A 21182-nucleotide genomic window follows, 5' to 3' on the forward strand; every position below is an offset into this window, starting at 1 on the left:
GCTGATAATAGTGTGCTTGACCATACTGAGGATTTTTCCTCATGTAAATATGTATATACTATTGAATGACCAACCGTTTTTCATATAAGACCACAACTCCTGTGTGACTGAACACTATAATTGTATCCTTGTATTTTGCTTTTGTATACTCTATCCATTTAACACTAGTGTTTTTCTTTTGATTTTTTTGTGTGACCTTAGTATCTATAGTATCTCTTAGATATAATTTCCATCATTAATTTCAAACTACTGTTATATCTAGGTTATTTTACATCAGGTTTTTTCCCTACTGGAATAAAGAATATAAAATCCTGGGTATGTAATATGCTATAAAGTTTTGTAATGTACCAATTTCTACTGTAAATATATTTGTCTTGTCCTATTTGGTTGTTGTTTGTGGAGCTTTTCTCCCCAGGCCTCCACTGAAAATGGACATATATCCAGCTGGACTAGCCCGGTCAACAAATGTAAAATAAATGTAAAATAAATAAATAAAAATTGTAGCAGAACCTCAGCTAAGCTGACAAGAGTCGTACCTCTCAACCTCATAGCACAAGAAATCTGGACAAAGCCAAAAATAATGGGGGGGACAAAGGCCCAAACATAGGGATAAATTTATATATTGGTGTTATTGTGTTGGCATGCATTTTCTGAAGGATATGAAGTCTGAAACTCAAATGCCTGCCATTATTTAGTGACTGGAATCCTCAGTGATTTGCCAGAAAAAACCCACATTTAATGAGGAACAGACCAGAAATATGGGAAAAAAATCTAGACATTCTGCAAAAATCTGCACAGTTGAGAGGTATGACAGGATTATCTGTGGCTGAGGTTGTAGTCGAACTTCATCTAGTTAACTAACAGGAGTATCTGTAGTTGGGGTTGTAGTTGAATTTCAGCTGATTAGCTGACAGAAGTATCTCTGGCTGGGGTTGTAGTAGAACTTCATCTAGTTAGCTAATGGGAGTATTTGTGGCTGGGGTTGTAGTAGAATTTCAGCTGATTAGCTGACAGGAGTATCTGTGGCAGGGGATGTAGTAGAACTTCATCAAGTTAGCTGACGGGAGTATCTGTGGCTGGGGATGTAGTAGAAGTTTAGCTTATTAGCTGACAGGAGTATCTGTGGCTGGGGATGTAGTAGAACTTCATCTAGATAGCTGACAGGAGTATCTGTGGCTGGGGTTGAAGTAAAACTTCATTTAGTTAGCTAACGTGAGTATCTGTGGCTGGGGATGTAGTAGAACTTCTCTAGTTAGCTGATGGGAGTATCTGTGGCTGGGGTTGTAGTAGAATTTCAGCTGATTAGCTGACGGGAGTACTTGTGGCTGGGGTGTAGTAGACTTTCAGCTGATTAGCTGACAGGAGTATCTGTGGCTGGGGTTGTAGTAGAACTTCATCTAGTTAGCTGACGGGAGTATCTGTGGCCGGGGTTGTAGTAGAATTTCAGCTGATTAGCTGACAGGAGCATCTGTGGCTGGGGTTCTAGTAGAACTTCATCTAGTCAGCTGACGGGAGTATCTGTGGCTGGGGTTGTCGTCTAATTTCAGCTAGTGAGCTGACAGGAGTATCTATGGCTGAGGCTAACAGAAATATTTATTCTCAGAGCTGGTCTTTGTACTTGGAATAATGATTATTAATACATTTTTTGATTCTGGTGTCTTGAATATATTTACAATAACCGTTTAGTGTGTGACTCAGTGAATTTTCTTTTTTCATAATGTGTGAAGCATGATTTTCCTAGACATTTACTAATGCCTCATTATAATATTTCCACTTAAACTGTGACCAAGCCATTGTACTTATGGAGATATCGTTGTGTGAGCAGAAAGGATTTTTTGTTGAGGTTAGGACATTTCTATGAGAGTGTTGATGTTTGTTGGAATTTAAAGCAGCAGGCAATTTTCTTCTTTATGTTAGATATTGTAATGTTTACTATGACTTCTAGTATCTATTCCAAAAAAAAAAAAAGAATTATGTTGTATATTTTTAATCGCACACATTTGACATTACTATAACACCTGTAACAACGTCATACAGCTACATGTGATGTGAGGATCAAAAATGATGGGTCCAAGTGTGTGTGTGTGTGTGTGTGTGTGTGTGTGTGTGTGTGTGTGTGTGTGTGTGTGTATGTGTGAGTGTGTGTGCATGTGTGTGTCCATGTGTGTGCATGTGTGTGTGCGCGTGTGTGTGCATGCGTGCACATGTGTGTGCGTGCTTGTGTGCGTGTGTGTGTGCATGTGTGTGTGCATGCGTGTGTGCGTGGTGTGTGTGTGTGCATGTGTGTGCGTACATGTGTGCGTGCATGTGTGAGTGTGTGTATTTGCATGTGTGTGTGTGTGTGTGTGTGTGTGTGCGTGCATGCACTTCTAGAAATTAGATGAGTCATCAGCTACAAGCAATCACTGTTCAGTTGGCTGTAATGCCTGACAACAGCCCTTTATTGTTGCTAGACTACCTGGTCTCCACCAGGTGGCAGTTGCACAGTCACTGCTGAAAGCACTTTATCCCTTCCGTGAAGTTGGGCGATTCAGAATCTCTCAAACACTCCCATCCCTCTGAGCTAACTACTCCAGTGCCCAAGCTGCTAATCAAACTGGGATGGCTGGAGCATAGCTCCATCTCTCTTGTTCTACAGACTTAGCTAAACTATATTACACAATTTCGCTCACTTATCTCCAATAAAGAACTAGATTTATGGAAGGAGGTAGAGGTTATGCACAGTCACTTAAAAAAACAAAATGAATAGAAATGTTACAGAATCTAAATTATTTGCAATGGTATACTGCAAAGCTTTATTTCACTAAAACAGCTCGTGAACTGCAAAAGTAGTTGCATAGTATAAAAGCTTAAAGAATGTTTTTTTTTTCTGCAGCACTTAAGTTGGTTCAGCAAAAATGACTCATTGTTGATCGTGTTTCTATATTTAATAGGACTAACATAGCATTTAACTCCCTTTGTCTCAAAACTATATTAAGTAATTCAGAAAACACATGGTCTGCATGTCAGCAGCAGTTTACATTAGAGGAGTAAGAGAAAATGCAGACATTATTTACTTTAGATGGACTAATTTCCTTTCTAAAACAACACTGATTTCAGTTCAAAGTGTTTTATATGGCTTTTCTATACATTTCCCATTAGTCAGAGAAGACATGTCCCTAATATTCGTAACCACAGATGACCACTGGCTGTGTTTTAAGGGATACTGGAAAGTGGTATCCTCATTTTTCTCTTCAATTTTGCTCTCTAGTTGTATTGAGATTAGGGTTCTTGTTGTTTTGGCAGTATGGGGTTTAGCTCATGTAAAGGAAGAACACAAAATGCACTACCTTTGTCTATCTCCTACAAACTGTTAGCAAAGGAACCGGCCATTATCTTCACTGGCAAATATATTAAGGCTTAATTACTCTAAATCAAATGTACAATACACCCACACTGCATTTTCCTATCTCTCACAAAGGCAGTCACTCCTAGCAAAGGCAGTGGAAGTCTAAGTTACACTACATGAATATTAAGGGTGAAATGCTGCCTGACTCATGCAGAAAACGTAAACAGCAATAGTGAACAGTGAAAATGGATGAGCTTTTATATTTTAAATTCAAAATAAACCCAATCAAGATAAAAAGTGAAGCCTCATTAAATACATCGAAGGTAAAGTGGTCGGCTGTGATAAAGCAAAACTCACATACAGAGCTTAAGCAATCTACATTAGCTACTTTCTTGGCTATCTTGCAGATTACTGGAAGTTATCAGACAAAAATCTGTACATGGCAGTAGCGTAAGGTATATTCCAAGTGTTTGCTGCTGCACTGTGCTCTACACAAATGCAGTTTACTCTATGTACTTATCTACATTACTGTGTTCTATTAAGCACATAGGACAGTATTCATTAAGCACTTTGGTACAAATGTATTTTATGACATAAAAAGAGACCAACTATTATAAAAGTATTTCAGCTTTTCATTGTAGAAATATATTTAATAGCCATGCATGTACTGTGGACTCACTGATCATAAATGTTACCTGAATTTGTTTCTCTCTTCTCGTTCTATCCTTTGCAACCGCTCTTCCCTTTCTTGACGTCGTCTTTCTCTTTCTGCTGCCAGGGACTCCTGATGTTGCCGGTATGATGATGTAAGGAGACCACCAAGCACTGGTCTGTGGAGCAAAGAGGATCATGTAGCTGAATACCACTTTAGTAGATCTTAAAGATAACGTAGTGTTACTAACAAGGATCATAAGGACCCAAAACCTTTTCCAACACTGAAAATCAACAAATATTCTCCAACTTCCTGATCTATTTCCTCTACAGCTTTCAATGATGTGTCTTGTCAATGAAAATTACTTCTCTGACCAATGCTGATGGAAGGTAGTACCACAAACCTCCTCTGATATTAAAAGTTTTTCCTGAGTAAGATTTTAGTACTTTAAGTTACAGAATGATGCAATTTTCATTTTATTTCTGTTCTGATCAGAAAAGGAAATTGTTTTTTTCCTTATTATTACTACATTATTTGTGTGCGCACATGCACACACACACACACACACACACACATATATATATATATATATATATATATATATATATATATGTGTGTGTGTGTGTGTGTGTGTATGTACAGATTTGCACTGAAAATGTAACATATGTAACATAACAGTGGGTCTTAAAATTCATAGCAGGAGACCCAAAAAATTTTTATTTCTCAGAACAGGAGGTCTTCGTCTACTAGATCCCATGCAAGTAGTGATAGTGAATTTTAATAAGGGTTTAACTCCCCTATTTAGTAATGCAGACACCTTTAAAAAGGCCTAATATTATAAAGAAAAACAATAAATACAGGAAGAGCAGAGCTGGATCTGATGTTGAACATCACAACATTATGTCTAAATCACAGCAGTCAAGAGGCACGATAACAGATATTTATATGTTCTAAGTTAGGTGCAGTAGGTCATTATGTTATTTTTTTCTGAATCTTACAGGACAGATTTCTTGTAGTCTCTAGCTCTAACTCTCATACTCAGGGGACACTCACTTCTTACTTTCACATAAATTCTTGTTGTGCACCAGACAAGGAAAGCAGTCAGTCCCCTACCCGCACATCTCCATTCTCCAGACAGACCTTCATAGAATTAAATTTACACATTTACAAAGACATAACAATCTAAAACTGTATACATGCCTAAGTTATATGAAAGCACCTTTACAGGTGTAGATAGACGGAAATGGCAGTTAAAGGGGAATGTATGAGTAACAAATATTCCAGAGGCCATTCTTAAAAATCAACTGAATAGTGAATACACATGTATCGCTTACATCAGATTGTAAAGGTCTTCGTCAATGGGATACTGCTGAGAAGAATCCCAAACAGTAACCCCCAAAACTTGCCAGGGTAGCAGAAGATAAAGGAAAACCAAAAAGCAAAACAGCTTTACAGTACATCAGCAAATCACTGTTAAAGGTACCAAGTAGGGGTTCCTACTTGATATTTTACAGCAGGAAAAAATGGCCACCAAAAAAATTGTCTTTAAAAGCTGAACTTAAAATCTGGCTAGTCAGCTGCTCTGAAGGGCTGATGGGAAAGGCTGTTAACTGTGGCACTCACAGCCTAAACAAGAGAATGGTTTCTGAAGACTGCAGAAGATGCAGAACCCCATTAATGAACTCCTTGATAAATCATTGGTGGGTCACAGTATTGCTGTTTACATGATCAAAATGTCAGAATCATCCTCTTTGAACATGGAATAGCTAACAACCAAGTCAAAAAATGCCTGCGACAGGCCAAAATTACCTGCAGACAGACAGACAGAGAGAGAGAGAGAGAGCTACATTACTGAAAATAAAAGGAAATGCCATTAATGGAAGCACTGTAAAATTTTCTAAACACATGGGAAAAATCACCACAAGCTTTTAAATTTGCTATTAAGTGGATGGGTACTGCATGGAAATCTATGTATTAGCTATTTCTTGAGCAGGAGAACTGCAAAGCTAATCCTTTGAAATTTAACTGTTTGCTTTACATCATGCCATTTAATTCAGAAATATCAGATGCAGTATTTGTAATATGTTTACTATTCTCAAAAAAGTATAAGATGAACTAAAGTTTGTGGAAATTTTATTTGCATGGTTTATTAAATGTTAAAGATTTCCATTTACTGGTGTTTTCATTTTTTTCACAAAGTTAATAAGTTTTCTTATCACTTTACAGGACCTGTGGATCGTTTGTTTAATAGAAAATAAAACTTCCACATGCCAAGATATCCTCTTACACTCAGCAGACTAATGGCTGCATGACGTTATGGTATCTTTGATTGAAAATAAAACATCTGCAGGAAGGTCTGGTGAGAAAGAGGATCTAATGGATGTGGAACTTGTGCTCATCCCAATCTAGGGTACTAACCTAGGCTTGAACTGGGGTAGGTTCCTACACTGCTCAAAACACAAAAATCTGAAACCACAACCATTTTGGCCACCTATGGGGGAAGAGTTCATCTAAAAGGTACAGAATAGGAAGATATGGTGGAAAACAATACAGGAATGCTCCCTGTCATGGAAGGAAGGACACTTCCACTGCTGATTCCCTCTTGGCATGATGAATGAAAAAACTAGGGAGGATAACATTTTTTCCAAGTGGTGAACAGATAATTTAATAGGGTGTCCATTAGAGAAATGTTCTGTCTAGAAAGGACAGAGAGCTCTCGCTTATCCTGACCTCATGCAGAAAGTATAAATGGAGCTGAAGGAATCAGGCACTATATTCACTTCTGCTGTGATACGGAAGGCTATAAGGACAATTGTCAGACCCTTACTATCTGTCACTCTGTACAAGTAGTAGGAGTGCAAATTGCCCTCCTTATATACATACCACTCCATGACCTTGCAAGGCACCTTAAGCAGGTTGGATCAAGCAGGTTAAAATACACCCCTTTACCAATGGCTCCACTTGCCCTACATCAGAAAAGCAAGCAATGACATGTCTTGAAGAATACCAGTTCAATGCATCCAAAACAGGCCAATTTACCTCTTAGATACAGAAACATTTTCATTAATAACAGATTTTAATTCTGTTTTTTTTTTATGCTATAAACCTAAAAGCTTTTAATATTCCAGTCACTGTACCAACCTTCTCCCTATTCACCAAACCTTTATTTCCCTTACTGAAAAAAGGAGGAACAGCGTGATATCAGAACCATAATCTTCAAACTGAAGGATAACAGAGTTCTCTTTTCCCCCAGTTTGATGCTTCAAAATGCAGCATATGTTGAGGGAGATCCATGTTTGGTGATCCATGTTTCAATCACCAAAATGAGTTTTGGCTTTAGTACAGACTATGGATATCTTAAATCACTTTAGCATAACTGCCCATCAGCCTCTACTTAAAGGCAGGCCCACATCCTCTACATGAGATTACAGAGATGACATACACTTCCCAAATTACACTTTCAGTGTCCGGGTCATATCCTGATTCCAGGCTGTCATTAACATACCCAGGATAAAATCTCTGCACCACTTTAGAACGCTATTTATTGTACTTCCATAATCAAGTCAAGACCTGAACAGGAAAAGCTTTTCATGGAGGGCCGGTGACTCATACCTCTCAATCTGGGAACATCATAAATCTGGACAAAGGCCCATGAAAAATAGGTACAAATCTGTACACTGATTAACATAAAATGTGCATACATAATTATGTAACTCCCACCCACTCCAATGGAATTGTGGGATACCAATTTTCTAATGCAAACTGAAGAACAGACAATCAAAATAAGGCCCCAGAGTCCATTTTCAGCCATTCCAGTGTCCCATTACTTGCTTAGTTCTCCCCATTTACCATAAACACTGTAATGTGCATACTGCTTTACCTCTACAGTGATTATTTGGATTTCATTTAAAATCTTTATTTTACATTTTATAGCACAAACACTAATAGACATCTGCTAAACAAAGTAATACAGTCTCACAATGAAAATAGACTAGCATTAAAACTTCTCTGCCCAAGAAACTCACATTCATTGAAACAGCAGTGAAACCCACACTAAATAGAAATGCATCTGACTAGTGGTGAATAAAGATTACCTTTGGGCTGTTTTCAAATCATAGTCCCCTTGCACATGAAACAAACATGTTCTTTGATGCATCTTCCTGACTGTATTAAATTATATTCCTTGTATAATACAGTGCACTTGTTAGAGCGTGTTTTAAATTTATTGTTTTGAACGTTTTTACGGTAAGCAATGAAACAAAATGCATGAACCAATAATGACAAAACTGACTAATTCAGAACATTTCCATCATAAAAGTCTACTCAAACTTCTACAGTCCACCAGTATCAGTAAATATACACAATCTCTGCAGAAGTAAAAATCATCTAAATAATTCCACATTAGAGATCTGTAACTAATGAAGAGGTTGCTGCTAGCAAACAACTTTATATTTCATTGTTTCATCTACAAGTAAAGTGCCTGCTGCCCGTAAAGAATAAATTACCTATGTTACATTAAAAAAAATGATAAGCTAGTAATATTTCAATAGGGAATGGATGCAAACTGATAACAGGTTCATAGTTACTAGGTATCTCCGCCAAAGGAGAACATTCTCAGGATTGCAGCATCCACCTCCTTTAAAAGTACAACACAGTACAGTACCAGCAATCCATCTACATACTGTGGTAGTAGAACCCACAGCCTTCTGCAGCAAAAGCAAGTATACTACCTGTTGTACTACTAACAATGCAAGTAGACTTTGCATAAGCAGCACTAAACGTCTTTTTCCCTGAAGAACTGTGTAGCACAAGAAATCAAGAAAAAGCCAAAATGTATTTGAGGGTGGTCATAGGGCCAAAACCGGAGACACATTTTAAACCATGCTTGTATAATCTTAGAAAGTTGCTAGAATAAAATGTTGTGTTACCAAGTGTTTTCTGAAATATAGGAAGACTGAAACTTAAATGGCTATCACTAATTAGTGAATTCATTTCTCACTGATTTGCCAGAAGACCACATACTTTATTTTTATTTAACATTTGTTTATTGGGAAAACAACTTGGAACAAAGCCAATTTTTTAGCAGAGGCTCCAGACGCATGTATTTGTATTGTGGGAGGAAACCCAAGCACCCAGAGGAAATCCACACAAACACAGGGAGGACATGCAGACTCAGCACAGAATGCACTTCAGCCAAGAATCAAACCAGAAAACCTCTTGCTGGAAGGTAACATCACTACCACTGCACCACTACACCATCTGAATTTTAAGAGGAACAGATCAAAAGTATGAGCCAAACACTCTAGAGATTCTGTGAAAATTTGTACAAATGAGAGCTACAACTCCTTCAATCAGAAGTAGCGGTATGGGTAGAGAACTCAGGCTCTTGTCCCTTGTACCTAAGGTAGAGGGTTTGAGCCTAAGTAACCCTAACCACCAGTACACACACACACACACACACACACACACACACACACACACACACACACACACACACACACACACAAACTGCAAGAACCTGAACACTTCTCAACTTGAATGAATGATCAGTAAAAACAGTGCAAGCTACTGATGTCATTGCGCATGCCTCTGCACATGATGATGTCAGCGCAAAAAGCCAGAAAAAAAGAAATTCTGTACTGTTGAGAGGAATGAGATGACTGAATGAAGTGGGAACAGCTGTATTACAAGTGATGAGCCTCCTGTGTTATCACAGGACACAGATGTGAAAGTTGTTATCTGTCATGTCTTCGTAGCATGTCCAGCATTCCTCTAGCTAAAAGGAGTAGGATGGTTTGAACTCTGACTATACTAAACTTCCATAAGATGTAAAGGTTGAGTGTGCCCAGTTTCAAAATGGTCTAAATCCTCTACTTTTGCCTTGGACCAAGGACGTACAGTTGTGTAAACTTACCATAAATGTAGGTGTTTGAGTGTATTCACTGTTGCAGTCCTGACTTGTGGGATTTCCTGCTGTGAAAGCCCTTGGCTGGCCCGACTACCAGAGAACAAAATTTGTCTCCTCCATGGGCTGGTGGACATCCTGACCAAAGTAAGTATGCTTCGGTAAATAGGGAGCCAGCCGATGTTCTGATATCAGTTTTTTCTTGCCCCCTTGAAGTTAGGAGCCCCCAAGATTGGTCCTAAAGCAGAAGCCCTAAGAAAGAGAACCTGAGCAAGGGAACAGGCAAAAAAGAAAACAGGGGTTTCCCTTGGGTTGAGAAGATGTTTGAATCAGACTACCCTGTAGGCTAAGGGGGAAGGAGGGAGGGAAAGAAGACTGCAACAGTGAATACACTCTACATTTATGGTAAGTATACACAACTGTACTATGTTCTTCATGTTTCACTGTTGCAGTCCTGAATTGTGGGATGATTCCCAAAGCTGAGTGGAGAGTGGAAGCAAGACTAGGGAGAGGAGAGAATGCCCTGCAGAATGGCAGTGGTGAATCCGGCCCTGGACCTGGAAAAGGCTGGCAAGTGTTAGTGTTTGAAGGTATGCACAGAAGACCAAGTAGCACCTTCCAGAATGTCCTTAGTAGGTACTCCTTTTAGAAAGGCAGTAGAGGTAGCAGTTCCCTAGTAGAGTGAGTTCTGACAGCCTCAGGTGGCTTCTTACCATGATGGCAGTAACTAAATGAGATACAGGGACAGATTCATTTGGAAATAGTCTGTTTGGAAAATTGTTTCCCTTCAGAAGTGGTAGCAAAGGCCAGAAACAGTTGGTCTGATTTTTTCCAGGTTTTGTTTCTGTCAAGATAGTAACAGAGCTGCTTATGTACATCCAAGGAATGTAGGATTTTTCCCCTTGGTTCTGAAGATTGGAAAAGAAAGTGAGTGGGTGTATGGCTTGATTCAAGGACGTGTCAGTGACCACCTTGGCGATAAAGGAAGGGTTAGTCCTGAGGGAGACTCTGTCTGTATAGAAGATGAGGAATGGTTACACTGCCATGAGAGCCCGCAACTCAGAAACTCTCCTAGTAGAGGTGATAGCCAGCAAAACAGCAGTTTTCTAAGTTAGAAACTTTAAGTTAGCGGAAGCCTCTGGTTTGAAAGGAGGCAGATTCAGTTTTTCCAGAACAAAATTGAGGTCCCATGGAGGGGTGGGTTGCTTCTTGGGAGGTCTGATGTGGATCACCCCCCTAAGGAATTGCCTTAACAGAGGGTGTGAAAAGACAAAAGGAAGAACAGGGACGTGGCTGAAATGGCAGAGGTATGAATTCTGAACACAACCCAAATGAGGATCCGCCACATAATGCACGTACTTAGGTCACTCCACACCAAGTACAAATATGACTCTGTCATTGTCCATGTTGGTGTGAATGACCTGAGATGTACTTCCCCGGACTACATGAAAAGAGACATGGAGGAGCTCTCCGATCTTGTAGCCCAGGCAGGTATGACCTTAGCCCTGAATAGCATCCTGCCATCACCCAGAATGATACCACAGTACAAGGACACCATGATTGACTTCAACAACTGGCTTCTGGTGTAATTCTAAGGGGATCCAGTATCTGTCTGCCTGGGATGACATGATCGACAGACCATGATGCTTTGCCAGAGATGGCCTGCATCTGTCACCCTTGGGATTCCAGATACTGGCCAAGGCTCTTGGCAACCCTATAGTGCCTTTTTTAGGAAAGGTTCAAATGACAAATTCACTACCTTAACAGGTACAAGCAAGCAAAATCTGAGGGTAATGCTACTCATTGCTAGAAGTCTATACCTCAAAATGCATTCACTCGAGGCACTCCTTAAAATGGAGAACATCGACATCTGTGCAGTGACAGAGACCTGGTTCGAGGCTCCAGGGAGCACCCCTGCATTACCAGGCTATAATTCATACCACACCTTTCGGCCACCTAACCTGGACCGAAACACTAAAGGCGGAGGTGTGTCCATATTCATTAAGGATATCCACACCTCCAGGCTAGTTGCTCAGCATAATGCATCCAAGATTATCCAAGTGCAACTAACTCTGGGCAAGACCACAATTCAAATTGTAACTTGCTACAGATCCCATAGCATACCCCAGGATTCCCACTCCTCATTTCTTGATACACTGGAAAATATTAGGGTACAACCCAACACCCTAATAATGGGCAATTTCAACTACCTCACCATTAACTGGGAAAACTGCTCATGTACCATCTTTTTTGCTCAACATTTTCTGGAATTCATAAATTCCAATGCCTTGGATAAACTTATCCACACCCCCACCAGGGGCAGCAATATCCTAGACCTGGTCATTGCCAACATGGGCGACCGGTGTTCCACACCAGAGGTCAGTTCCTCATTGGTCAGATCCAACCACAAGCTAATTACCCTAGACATCCACATCCTGCCTCCAGCCCCCATTAGGGAAACCACCGTAAAAAGTTTCTCAAAAGCCAACTTCACACTTCTTAAGACAGAAGGGGCAAACTTCACGACACCCATGCAGATGGACAACAGAGGTATAACTGCTGAATCCTGCACAAATGCACTTTATAAGCACTTGCACCAGTGCATGGATTGTGCTATCCCTAACAGAACCAAGATGCTATCCTCCAAAAAAAGGAAGCCAATCTGGAGGTCCACTGCCATAAACAAACTCTACAACAGAAGAAAGAAACTGTTGCAAAAAAGAGTAAAACTCCAAGATTGGAGGAACTCCCTGATCACCCTCAGTAAAAAGCTAAATAAAAAGTAAACACAAAACCGCTTCTTCAGACCACAAAAGAATATCCAAAACACACATATAAAACAAATGACAACCAATCAAAACAGATTAAAAAATCACATGTTAATAGCAATCAATTAATAAAATAAGTTGACCTCTATGAACCAACCAGAGACAAGGTCTCAAAACTTTTATATTAAAAAAAAAAAACAATCAACAAAAAAGGTAACATACACTTGTCTGTAACTGGGGAATATAAATCTGACGAAGTGCCAGCTGAAAAGAAAAAAAATCCTGTTCTAAAAATAAATTGAGCAGAAACCATTCACTGCAGCTTATGTCTTTCTAAACTAAATATCTGGAACCTTATAAAGAATTCTTTGAACATTTCAAATATAACATTAACTTTGTGTAACAAAAATGCTAGTTAAAAAAAATGCAAGGGACTCACTGCAATAAAATCATGTAAAAAGAATTCTGCTCTAATAGAAAATAACATAGGAATTGTCAATCACCACTTATCCTGTTGCTCGTGCATCCAGTTAGAATTCGTGTAACATTATCTTATCAGCTAACCAAACACAGTAGAAGAGCCAATCAGGGTTTAACACTACAACAGGGATGCAAGAAAACAAAACTGTATATATAAGTATAAAAGAGTATTCAGACTAAATATAAATGTAAAATGCCTCACAAGGCAAACTGCATGAACAGATTGAAGGAAATGAGACCATCAAATGTATCATTCAACTAGTATAACAAAAACACTAGCTGAAATGCAATAAAAAACAGGAAGAACTTGCTCCAATGAAAAGCAACATAAGAATGTCCAATCACCACTTTTACTGTTGCTAGTACTTCCAATAGAATTACATATGAGACTGTCGTATTGGCTGACCAAATAAAATGAAAAGGCCAATCAGGGTCCACACTACAAGTTATGCTACTCCATAAAGTCCAAAAAACAAGGCAATGTTAATAAATACAGAGAAATAATCTAAAAAATACATAACTGATCAAGCTATGCATTGGTAAAATATACCGTACAGAGCAAACTGCATGGGCAGATAAAAATTCCATCAAGTAGTATAAACAAAAACATCTCTAAAGCAAGGACCAATGAAAAATAAACTTAGAAGTCTACTCCAATAGGAAAAAATGTAAGAGTAAGCAATCACTCCACATCATGAAGTTAATACCTCCAATTAAGCTTCAAGAAAAATGCACCTATCATACACCTATCAGTTTACTGAATGGAAAAGATTACTAAAAGAACCAATCAGAGTCTACAGTGAAGCTCAAACATCTTTGTGGACTCAGCATGACAGAATAATATATATGTATGTACAGCCTCACTTTAGGCATAAAAAGAAAGTCCTTGTCCGGACAAATGGTCTGCTGGTATTTAATCATGTGGAATTGCCAGTTAAGTGCCCTCACAGCATACAATAATATAAAATACAAGAATCTTTCTCTCCTCACATAAAAATCCACACATTCTTACCTGCAATTCTGTCATGAATTAAAAAAAACACACACGCATTTTCAAGAAAGCACAATGCAAATGTTACTTAAGGGTTCCATCATCTTATCACATCCACTCTAACAATGCACATAGCTACACCATTACTAAGATGTAACAATATATTCCACAAAGTACTTGTCATACACACCCACAAAAAGCTCTCTCATGCTTACAGTTTTAATTCACTTCTCCTCACCCTTTCTAAAAAGATGTTTGCCCACCCTTTAATTCACCTTTTACTTAACACCACCTAGCTTGACTTCTAATACCATTCCCCTCATACTTGTCTAAACCCTAAACTTCTGTAATCCTGTTCTTTCTCCTCCCATTCCTGATAGAGTGACTTCTGAAACTAATGTTTGTAGGAGCCTGTTGTAAGCAGTACACTTTCATATGTTGTCCAATCTGACTCTAAGATGACGTCAGAATAACTTGCTTGATTCACTTACTGCATGCATACAATCTGAATGGATTACAATAATAAATTGCATGGCACAACATTTCTGTGTAAAGACTTTTAATAGATTTGTTACTTCTTTGTCTTCAGGCTGAACCACAGAAAGATCCATCTGAGTCATTCTTACACCCTGGTTAACAAATATACCTATGTGTGTGTGTGTGTCCATGTACATTTATCAGTATGCTGATGACTCAACACTCATCTGTGCAGCCCCATCTCTCTCTACCCAACAGCAATTTTCTCAAAAATCCTTCTCTACTATTGAAAAATGGATCACTGATATTCAACTCATCCTTAACCCGAACAAAACCAAATTGCTTTTATTCACTCCAAATAAATCCAAGTCCACTTCCCCAACCTTCTCTATCTCATCCAAAATGGTACACTAATCACTCCTTCAACTCACACCAAACTCCTTGGGGTAGAAATAGACAATAATCTCTACTTCACTGTTCACATAGCCCAAACTGTCCAAAAGGTTCATAAGAAAATGAATGCTCTCTATAGGCACATACACTTTTTCACTGATAAGGCAAGAATCATCTTAGCTCAAACTCACCTTCTTTCCACTCTTACATATGCAGCCCCAATTTTAACCAAATTTAGAAAAACTGATCTTGATAAAATGGAATCATGTTACAACAAAATTGCTAAATTCACCAATAACTCTACTTTCAGAACCCACCACTGCCAAGTACCAACACCTTAAATGGTTAGAAGTACCCCAATTACTCACTTTCCGACAGCTAACCACTGCATTTAACATCCTGACCAATCCTGAGAAAACTCCTGCCTTACAACATCTGCTAACCCATTACTCTACCACTTGCCCCCTTCGCTCTACCGCTACATCTCTCCTCAGTACCATTAGGGCTAACAACACTGCAGGAAAATCTCTCTACTCTCATACCATTGCTAAGGCCTGGAATAACCTCCCTTCCCCCATTATCTCTACCGCAAATATTGCACAATTCAAAAAACTACTTAAATCACACCTTCTGGAAACTTGGATCTGCCCATGCATAAATTGATACAACTCCCCATCACTGCACTCTCCAACTACTATGGATCCAATTTCTCAGCATAGGTCTTGTCTTACTATGTCAAGTATCTTACTCTCATTACTCTTTGTACTTCGTAGGAGTCTGCATATTTAAATAACCTTTTTATTTATACTTGTTCTCTCTAGGCTAGTTACTATAATTTGTCCAAACTCTTGTACTACAATTTTTGCATTTTCTATTTTTCCCTGAAATTGTGACTGTTACTCATTCACTATCTGTAATTTTGCTGTACTCATATTTTCAGAGCTTTTCTCCCGGACCTCCACTGAAAATGGACCTTGTCCAGCTGGATTTTCCCAGTTAACAAATGTAAAATAAATAAATAAATGTATGTCTGGCTAGGAGTGAAGCAAATAAAGATGGTACAAAGGATCACAATACATTTGATCTAACTGTACTGCCTTTTTGACTGTTTAAGATTGAGGAACAGTGGAGATGACTGAATTTCCCATTTCTCCATTGCAGTATGATCTCAATGTTGGTATACATAACTAGGGGTGGGGGTACAACCCTCATGTCAGGAATGTGGGGGGCTTTCTCCCTGCAAAAAATAGTGATTTATATGGTTTTCTTTTGTTTTTATATATCTGTATTTTAAGCACAAATGCTTGTTGAATTGTCAGTTAAAGCTTTGAAGATTCAACATTTTAAAATATAATCATCTTTGATATGTGTATATACACACACACACACACACACACACACACATATATGTATATATATATACACACACACACACACACACACACACACACACACACACACACACAGATCATAAAAAATATAAGGCAACTGAGTCTTGCAACCACTGACACCTTGCCAATTTCCAACCTTAGACTGCACCTCCTCTCTTGAGGAGGACTGGGTCATTCAAGCTTGGAGTGAATTTATGAATAACCATCCAATCTTCCAGGTCCCATTTGATGGAAATCAGGGCATCACACTATTTAATTTGCAAGTGAAGTCTATTCCAGATGTGGGAATATGCTGTGTAATGAACCTCTCTCTCTAATGTGATTTATTTATCTGCTGGTGACGATTCAGATCCCTGGTTCTGGCATTGGTGGAATTATTTGATTTGTGGAGATTAAAAAGATCCAGCACCACTGAGCCCTTTGTAACTTGGAAAGTAAGCCATAGATCCCTGCTTAGGAAATGTATAAGACACTAAGTACATGGACAGTGCTTCCAGCCTTATCTCATAGCTTAATGTTTTAAAGACAGTGATCTTTTTCATTAGGGACCTCTGGAGTTAATCTACTTCTTCTATATGTCTAGTGAGGTACATTCCAGAGAGGATGTTGTATTTAAGAATTTGCTTAATCAATGCTGAATATAAGGGAACAATGACCTCTTTAGATCTGGATGGTATTCCTTTTACAATCAGCTCTGTGAAGTAGATCTTTCTATCTCTTACTGTTACGTGATGATCAAAGGAGATGGAATTATCAACCCAAGTCCCACAAGATTCTTATTTTAAAGTGAGATATTGTATGTACTGTATGATGAGGACATATATCATAGATATACTCATAAATACATGAATTTCCATTCAGGTCAGTGTAACTGTTGGTGAAATCATCAGAGGGGTCTGGTTGACCAGCAAGTATATCAATTTCTTGCAGGACTTTTAAATGAAATCACATAACGATTAGAATTTGTATTTTTTTTTCTGTTGCTGTGTAATCTCAAAGTTAATGTATATAAAGATATAAGGGATGTTTGAGCTACATCCCCCTGCAAAAAAAACCCTGATTTTTACATTTCTACTTTAAGTTAGCATTGGAATTTACAAACAGGTGATCAAAGGACAGATACTCAATGACAGCTTGGCCAACCATTCAACCTACGATCATAATACATATAAATGTACACCTATATTTGTGTGTGTGTGTGTGTGTGTGTGTGTGTATGTGTGTGTAATTTCAGTTATACAAGGTAGACCCATATATCTATATATATGTATGGAAGCATAACCTTCCATCAAAAATGGAAATTTATTCATCCAGCATTGATCGACTACTTTCTATTGAAACCGTAAACATCGATCTACAAAGGATTGAAAAACCCAACTTTTTTTGCAGGAGGGCAATCACTCCTGCACTCCACACACCCCCTGCTAATTATATATATATCCATTCTGATATCACACTACAGTGGGGAAAGGGCATATACATGCACAGTGATTTTGCACAGTGATTTATTGGAGAAAAAGCTGGTAGTTTTCGATCAGCTGATTTACGATCCACTGTTCCATTTTTTTCACGTTGTTGCAAAAGTCAATTTGATGTAAGGTTCTGCACACACATACACATACACACACACACACACACATTTTATATAGGTGTCTTTTGATCAAATCTTTCATAATATCAAGTGTTTGTAATGCCAGCACAAGAAATCAAATAGTCATATGATCGTAGAATGCCAATATTACTTTGCATGTGTATTCGATATACAGCAAGGAACGGGAACTTGCCCTTTTCCCTCTGTTGTGAAGAACTGCAAGCAGAAGAGAAAAGAGACCATGAACATAAAGTGGTCCGTTAGGTCTACAAGCTACAAAGAAGTTAGTGCAGTGGAGGCACCTCACCAGACCTCATACCTAATGTCTACTTTTGCAGAGGCCTCTGGTGATATCCCTCAGGAGGTTGTTATGTCTGCTGCATAAATCATGCTTCAGTGGACTGCAACGCCTTTTGGATTCACTCAGGAAGATGAGAAGTTATCAGCCTAGGAAAAACATCTGTCAATTATGCTATGGGAAGGTTTGCCCTTGCTTATCTTGTTGGAGGACATCTGCAGATTTACACAAAAGATGGAACATAGACACTTCCCTGTTAAGGTTCCTAAGATGATTATGGACATTATACCTAAATTCTAACCTACTGTGTCTGGGATCTTGTCACTGAAGAGAAAGAACTCACCAAACAGACATACCAGCTGACATGGCTAGATCAGGCTGCACACTTTGCAGAATTTAAAATGGCTTTGAGACAGTTTACCATAGTGCTGAGAAGGAGGCAGAGTTGACCTGGGTTCTGAGGCCTGCCAAGGGGCATTTTTTTCTTGGCCAGGGTCGGAGCTGTAGAGGGGAACTTAGGACTAGTGACCGTCATTGTCATAGGAACTTTAATGTAGATATCACACTTCTGAAGATGAGGAAGAGGGTATGGACTACAGATTCCACATGTCCTCCTCACTGTCTGTATCATATGCTAATGGGGAGGACATGTGGAATCTGCAGTCCGGATGTCCTCACTCTCTGTTATATGCTAATGGAGAGGACATCTGGACTACAGATTCCAGATGCCCTCCCCATTAGCATATGCACAAACAGTGAGGACACCATAGCCTCTGACTTCCAACCAGAGGCCCTGTCATTTGAGGAAAGTCTCTCACTCACAAGAGGACACTTCCAATGGCAAGCCCATGAGGTCTCTTTGCCCCAGAAGAAAGCCATGGAACTCCTGTGGTTTAGTTCAACTAAATGTGTTGCCATTTCTACAGACCAGGAAGCCTTTCTGAAGGTTTTTGATACAAAAAGCTTGTTGCCAAACACCTAGAGCCCTGCCACGAGATACTTGACCATTTCTACTACTTCCACTAGAATAACCCTATAGCAGACCTAGATGTGGTGTCTCTAGAGTCTGTTAAGGGTGTTAGACTAACCACATGTCATAACACATTCCCTAATTGAGAAGAATGGCAAGAACGTGCATTTATGGGTCTCAACTGCTGGACTCACATTTTAAAAAAAAAACAAAATCATGTCTTAAAACAACAGCTGTAAAGTAGTGGGGGAGTGTAAGATGAAAACAGAATAGCTAGCTTGGTTCAGCAAGTCCAGAACATCCTGCAGTTAGATAAAAATTTTACATAACATGGGTATGATACTACAGCTGTATTATCCAGGGCTACTGCTACAACATCAGCCTTTACAAGGCACTGTTAGCTGATGACATTGTTCCTGTCTGAAGGCGACAATATACAGCTACTTAATGCTCCTCTGGACAGGCAGGATTAAGGGGGTACTAGGTTTGGCAGCCATTGAAATTCTTGAAGCTTGAGATCGGATGTCATTGAGCACCCATTTTCATGAAGCTGTATTTATTGATGTATTCCTTCACAATAAGCAAGGGCATACCATCCTCCCCTTTCTTGATTAGCAGATGTCAGACCTGGCTCGACAAATTTCATTATCTCCAGTTAGGACTAAAGGTATTTTGATCCTATAACAGTTACTTTCTGCAGTAGGAGTATAGCCTTCCAAGAGGCATCATCAGAGGCCTAGGTGTGGCAGCTGGCCAAGCTCTTCCACAGTATTAATGTCTTCAGACCAAGAAGATCAAGAGGAGTCATTTGGCTCCCCAGCCTCCTTTCTCTTTTCCCTTCTCTTTGAGGAGATGTCTGCCTGTCTACTGCCTGACAATATGGCAGATTTGGGTAAAAAACTGCAAATCTCATTATTTTACAGTAAAAAAGTACAGTTGTGTACACTTACCATAAATGTAGATGTTCGAGTGTATTCACTGTTGCAATCATTACATTTGGGTAATCTGCTGGCAGGTTGCCCTCAGTCGGCCTAAAACAAAGTCTTGGGTCCTGCGTTGGTTGCTGTCCCTTCTTCCATGACGTCAGGTCATCAGGGATATAAAACATGCAACCAACGTGATTACATCAGTTTTTCTTGCCCCAGATGTCAGGTGCCCCCCAAATGGGGACCAAATAAAATTAAAAACACAAAAATATACCTCCAACCAAAAGCAAATACACCAAAAAGGCTTTTAAGCATAGTAAAAGAAAGTAGAGGTATAGTCAGAGAAAAACAGGGGGCTGGAGGGAGGGTATCCAGGGCTGCAACAGTGAATACACTCGAACATCTACATTTATGGTAAGTGTACACAGCTGTACTATGTTCTTCATGTTTCACTGTTGCAGTCATTACATTTGGATAGATTCCTAAAGCTATGGTTGGGAGAATGAATTTATACGGCATCAGGACCAGATATAAGGCTCTGCAAGACATCAGTGGCAAAGTCAGCTCTGAATTTAGAGAAAATTGGTCCATAGGTTCATACTAGGCTATCTGCCCTGGGGATTTATAAGCCTAGCCCAATTGTGTTTGGCTTACGCCACCCCTTGATTTGAGTATACTGTGCCCTTTTTAAAGTTTAGTTTACTGTGCCTCTGTCTAATAGTGACACGGAAGTAATCCCCGGGACAAACCTATGATCCCCCATCCACTCATCAAGATTCTTCTTGAAGAGAGTCAGTGAGGTGCTCTGCCTAACATGAATTGGAATTCTATTCCAGAGCGAAGTGAGCCTCTGGGTTATGAATCTGTCCCTCCAGCATGTTCTATTTATTTCTGTGCTGAGGTTCAAGTCCCTCGATCATGTGGCTCTAAGGGATTTAGATTTACTGAGGTGGACCATGTCCATTAATTCTGGGTTGGACATAGCTTTATATGTCAGGCATAGATCGCCTCA

At 39.2% G+C, this 21182-nt stretch overlaps 1 protein-coding gene across 5 annotated transcripts in view; it reads right to left on the bottom strand.

The window, feature by feature from the left end:
- The window catches only part of FHOD3 (formin homology 2 domain containing 3), a 3141544-nt gene that overhangs the window by 611075 nt on the left and 2509287 nt on the right, over positions 1-21182 (bottom strand). For all 5 annotated transcript variants that reach the window (XM_044064575.1, XM_044064578.1, XM_044064576.1 and 2 more), the window contains one exon: positions 4024-4158. In XM_044064575.1, coding sequence (XP_043920510.1) covers positions 4024-4158 — 135 coding nt within the window. The remainder of the gene's footprint in view (positions 1-4023; positions 4159-21182) is intronic.

The sequence above is a fragment of the Protopterus annectens genome, chromosome 3.part0 (assembly GCF_019279795.1).
Source record: "Protopterus annectens isolate FY-2018-M chromosome 3.part0, PAN1.0, whole genome shotgun sequence".
Lineage (NCBI taxonomy): Eukaryota > Metazoa > Chordata > Ceratodontiformes > Protopteridae > Protopterus > Protopterus annectens.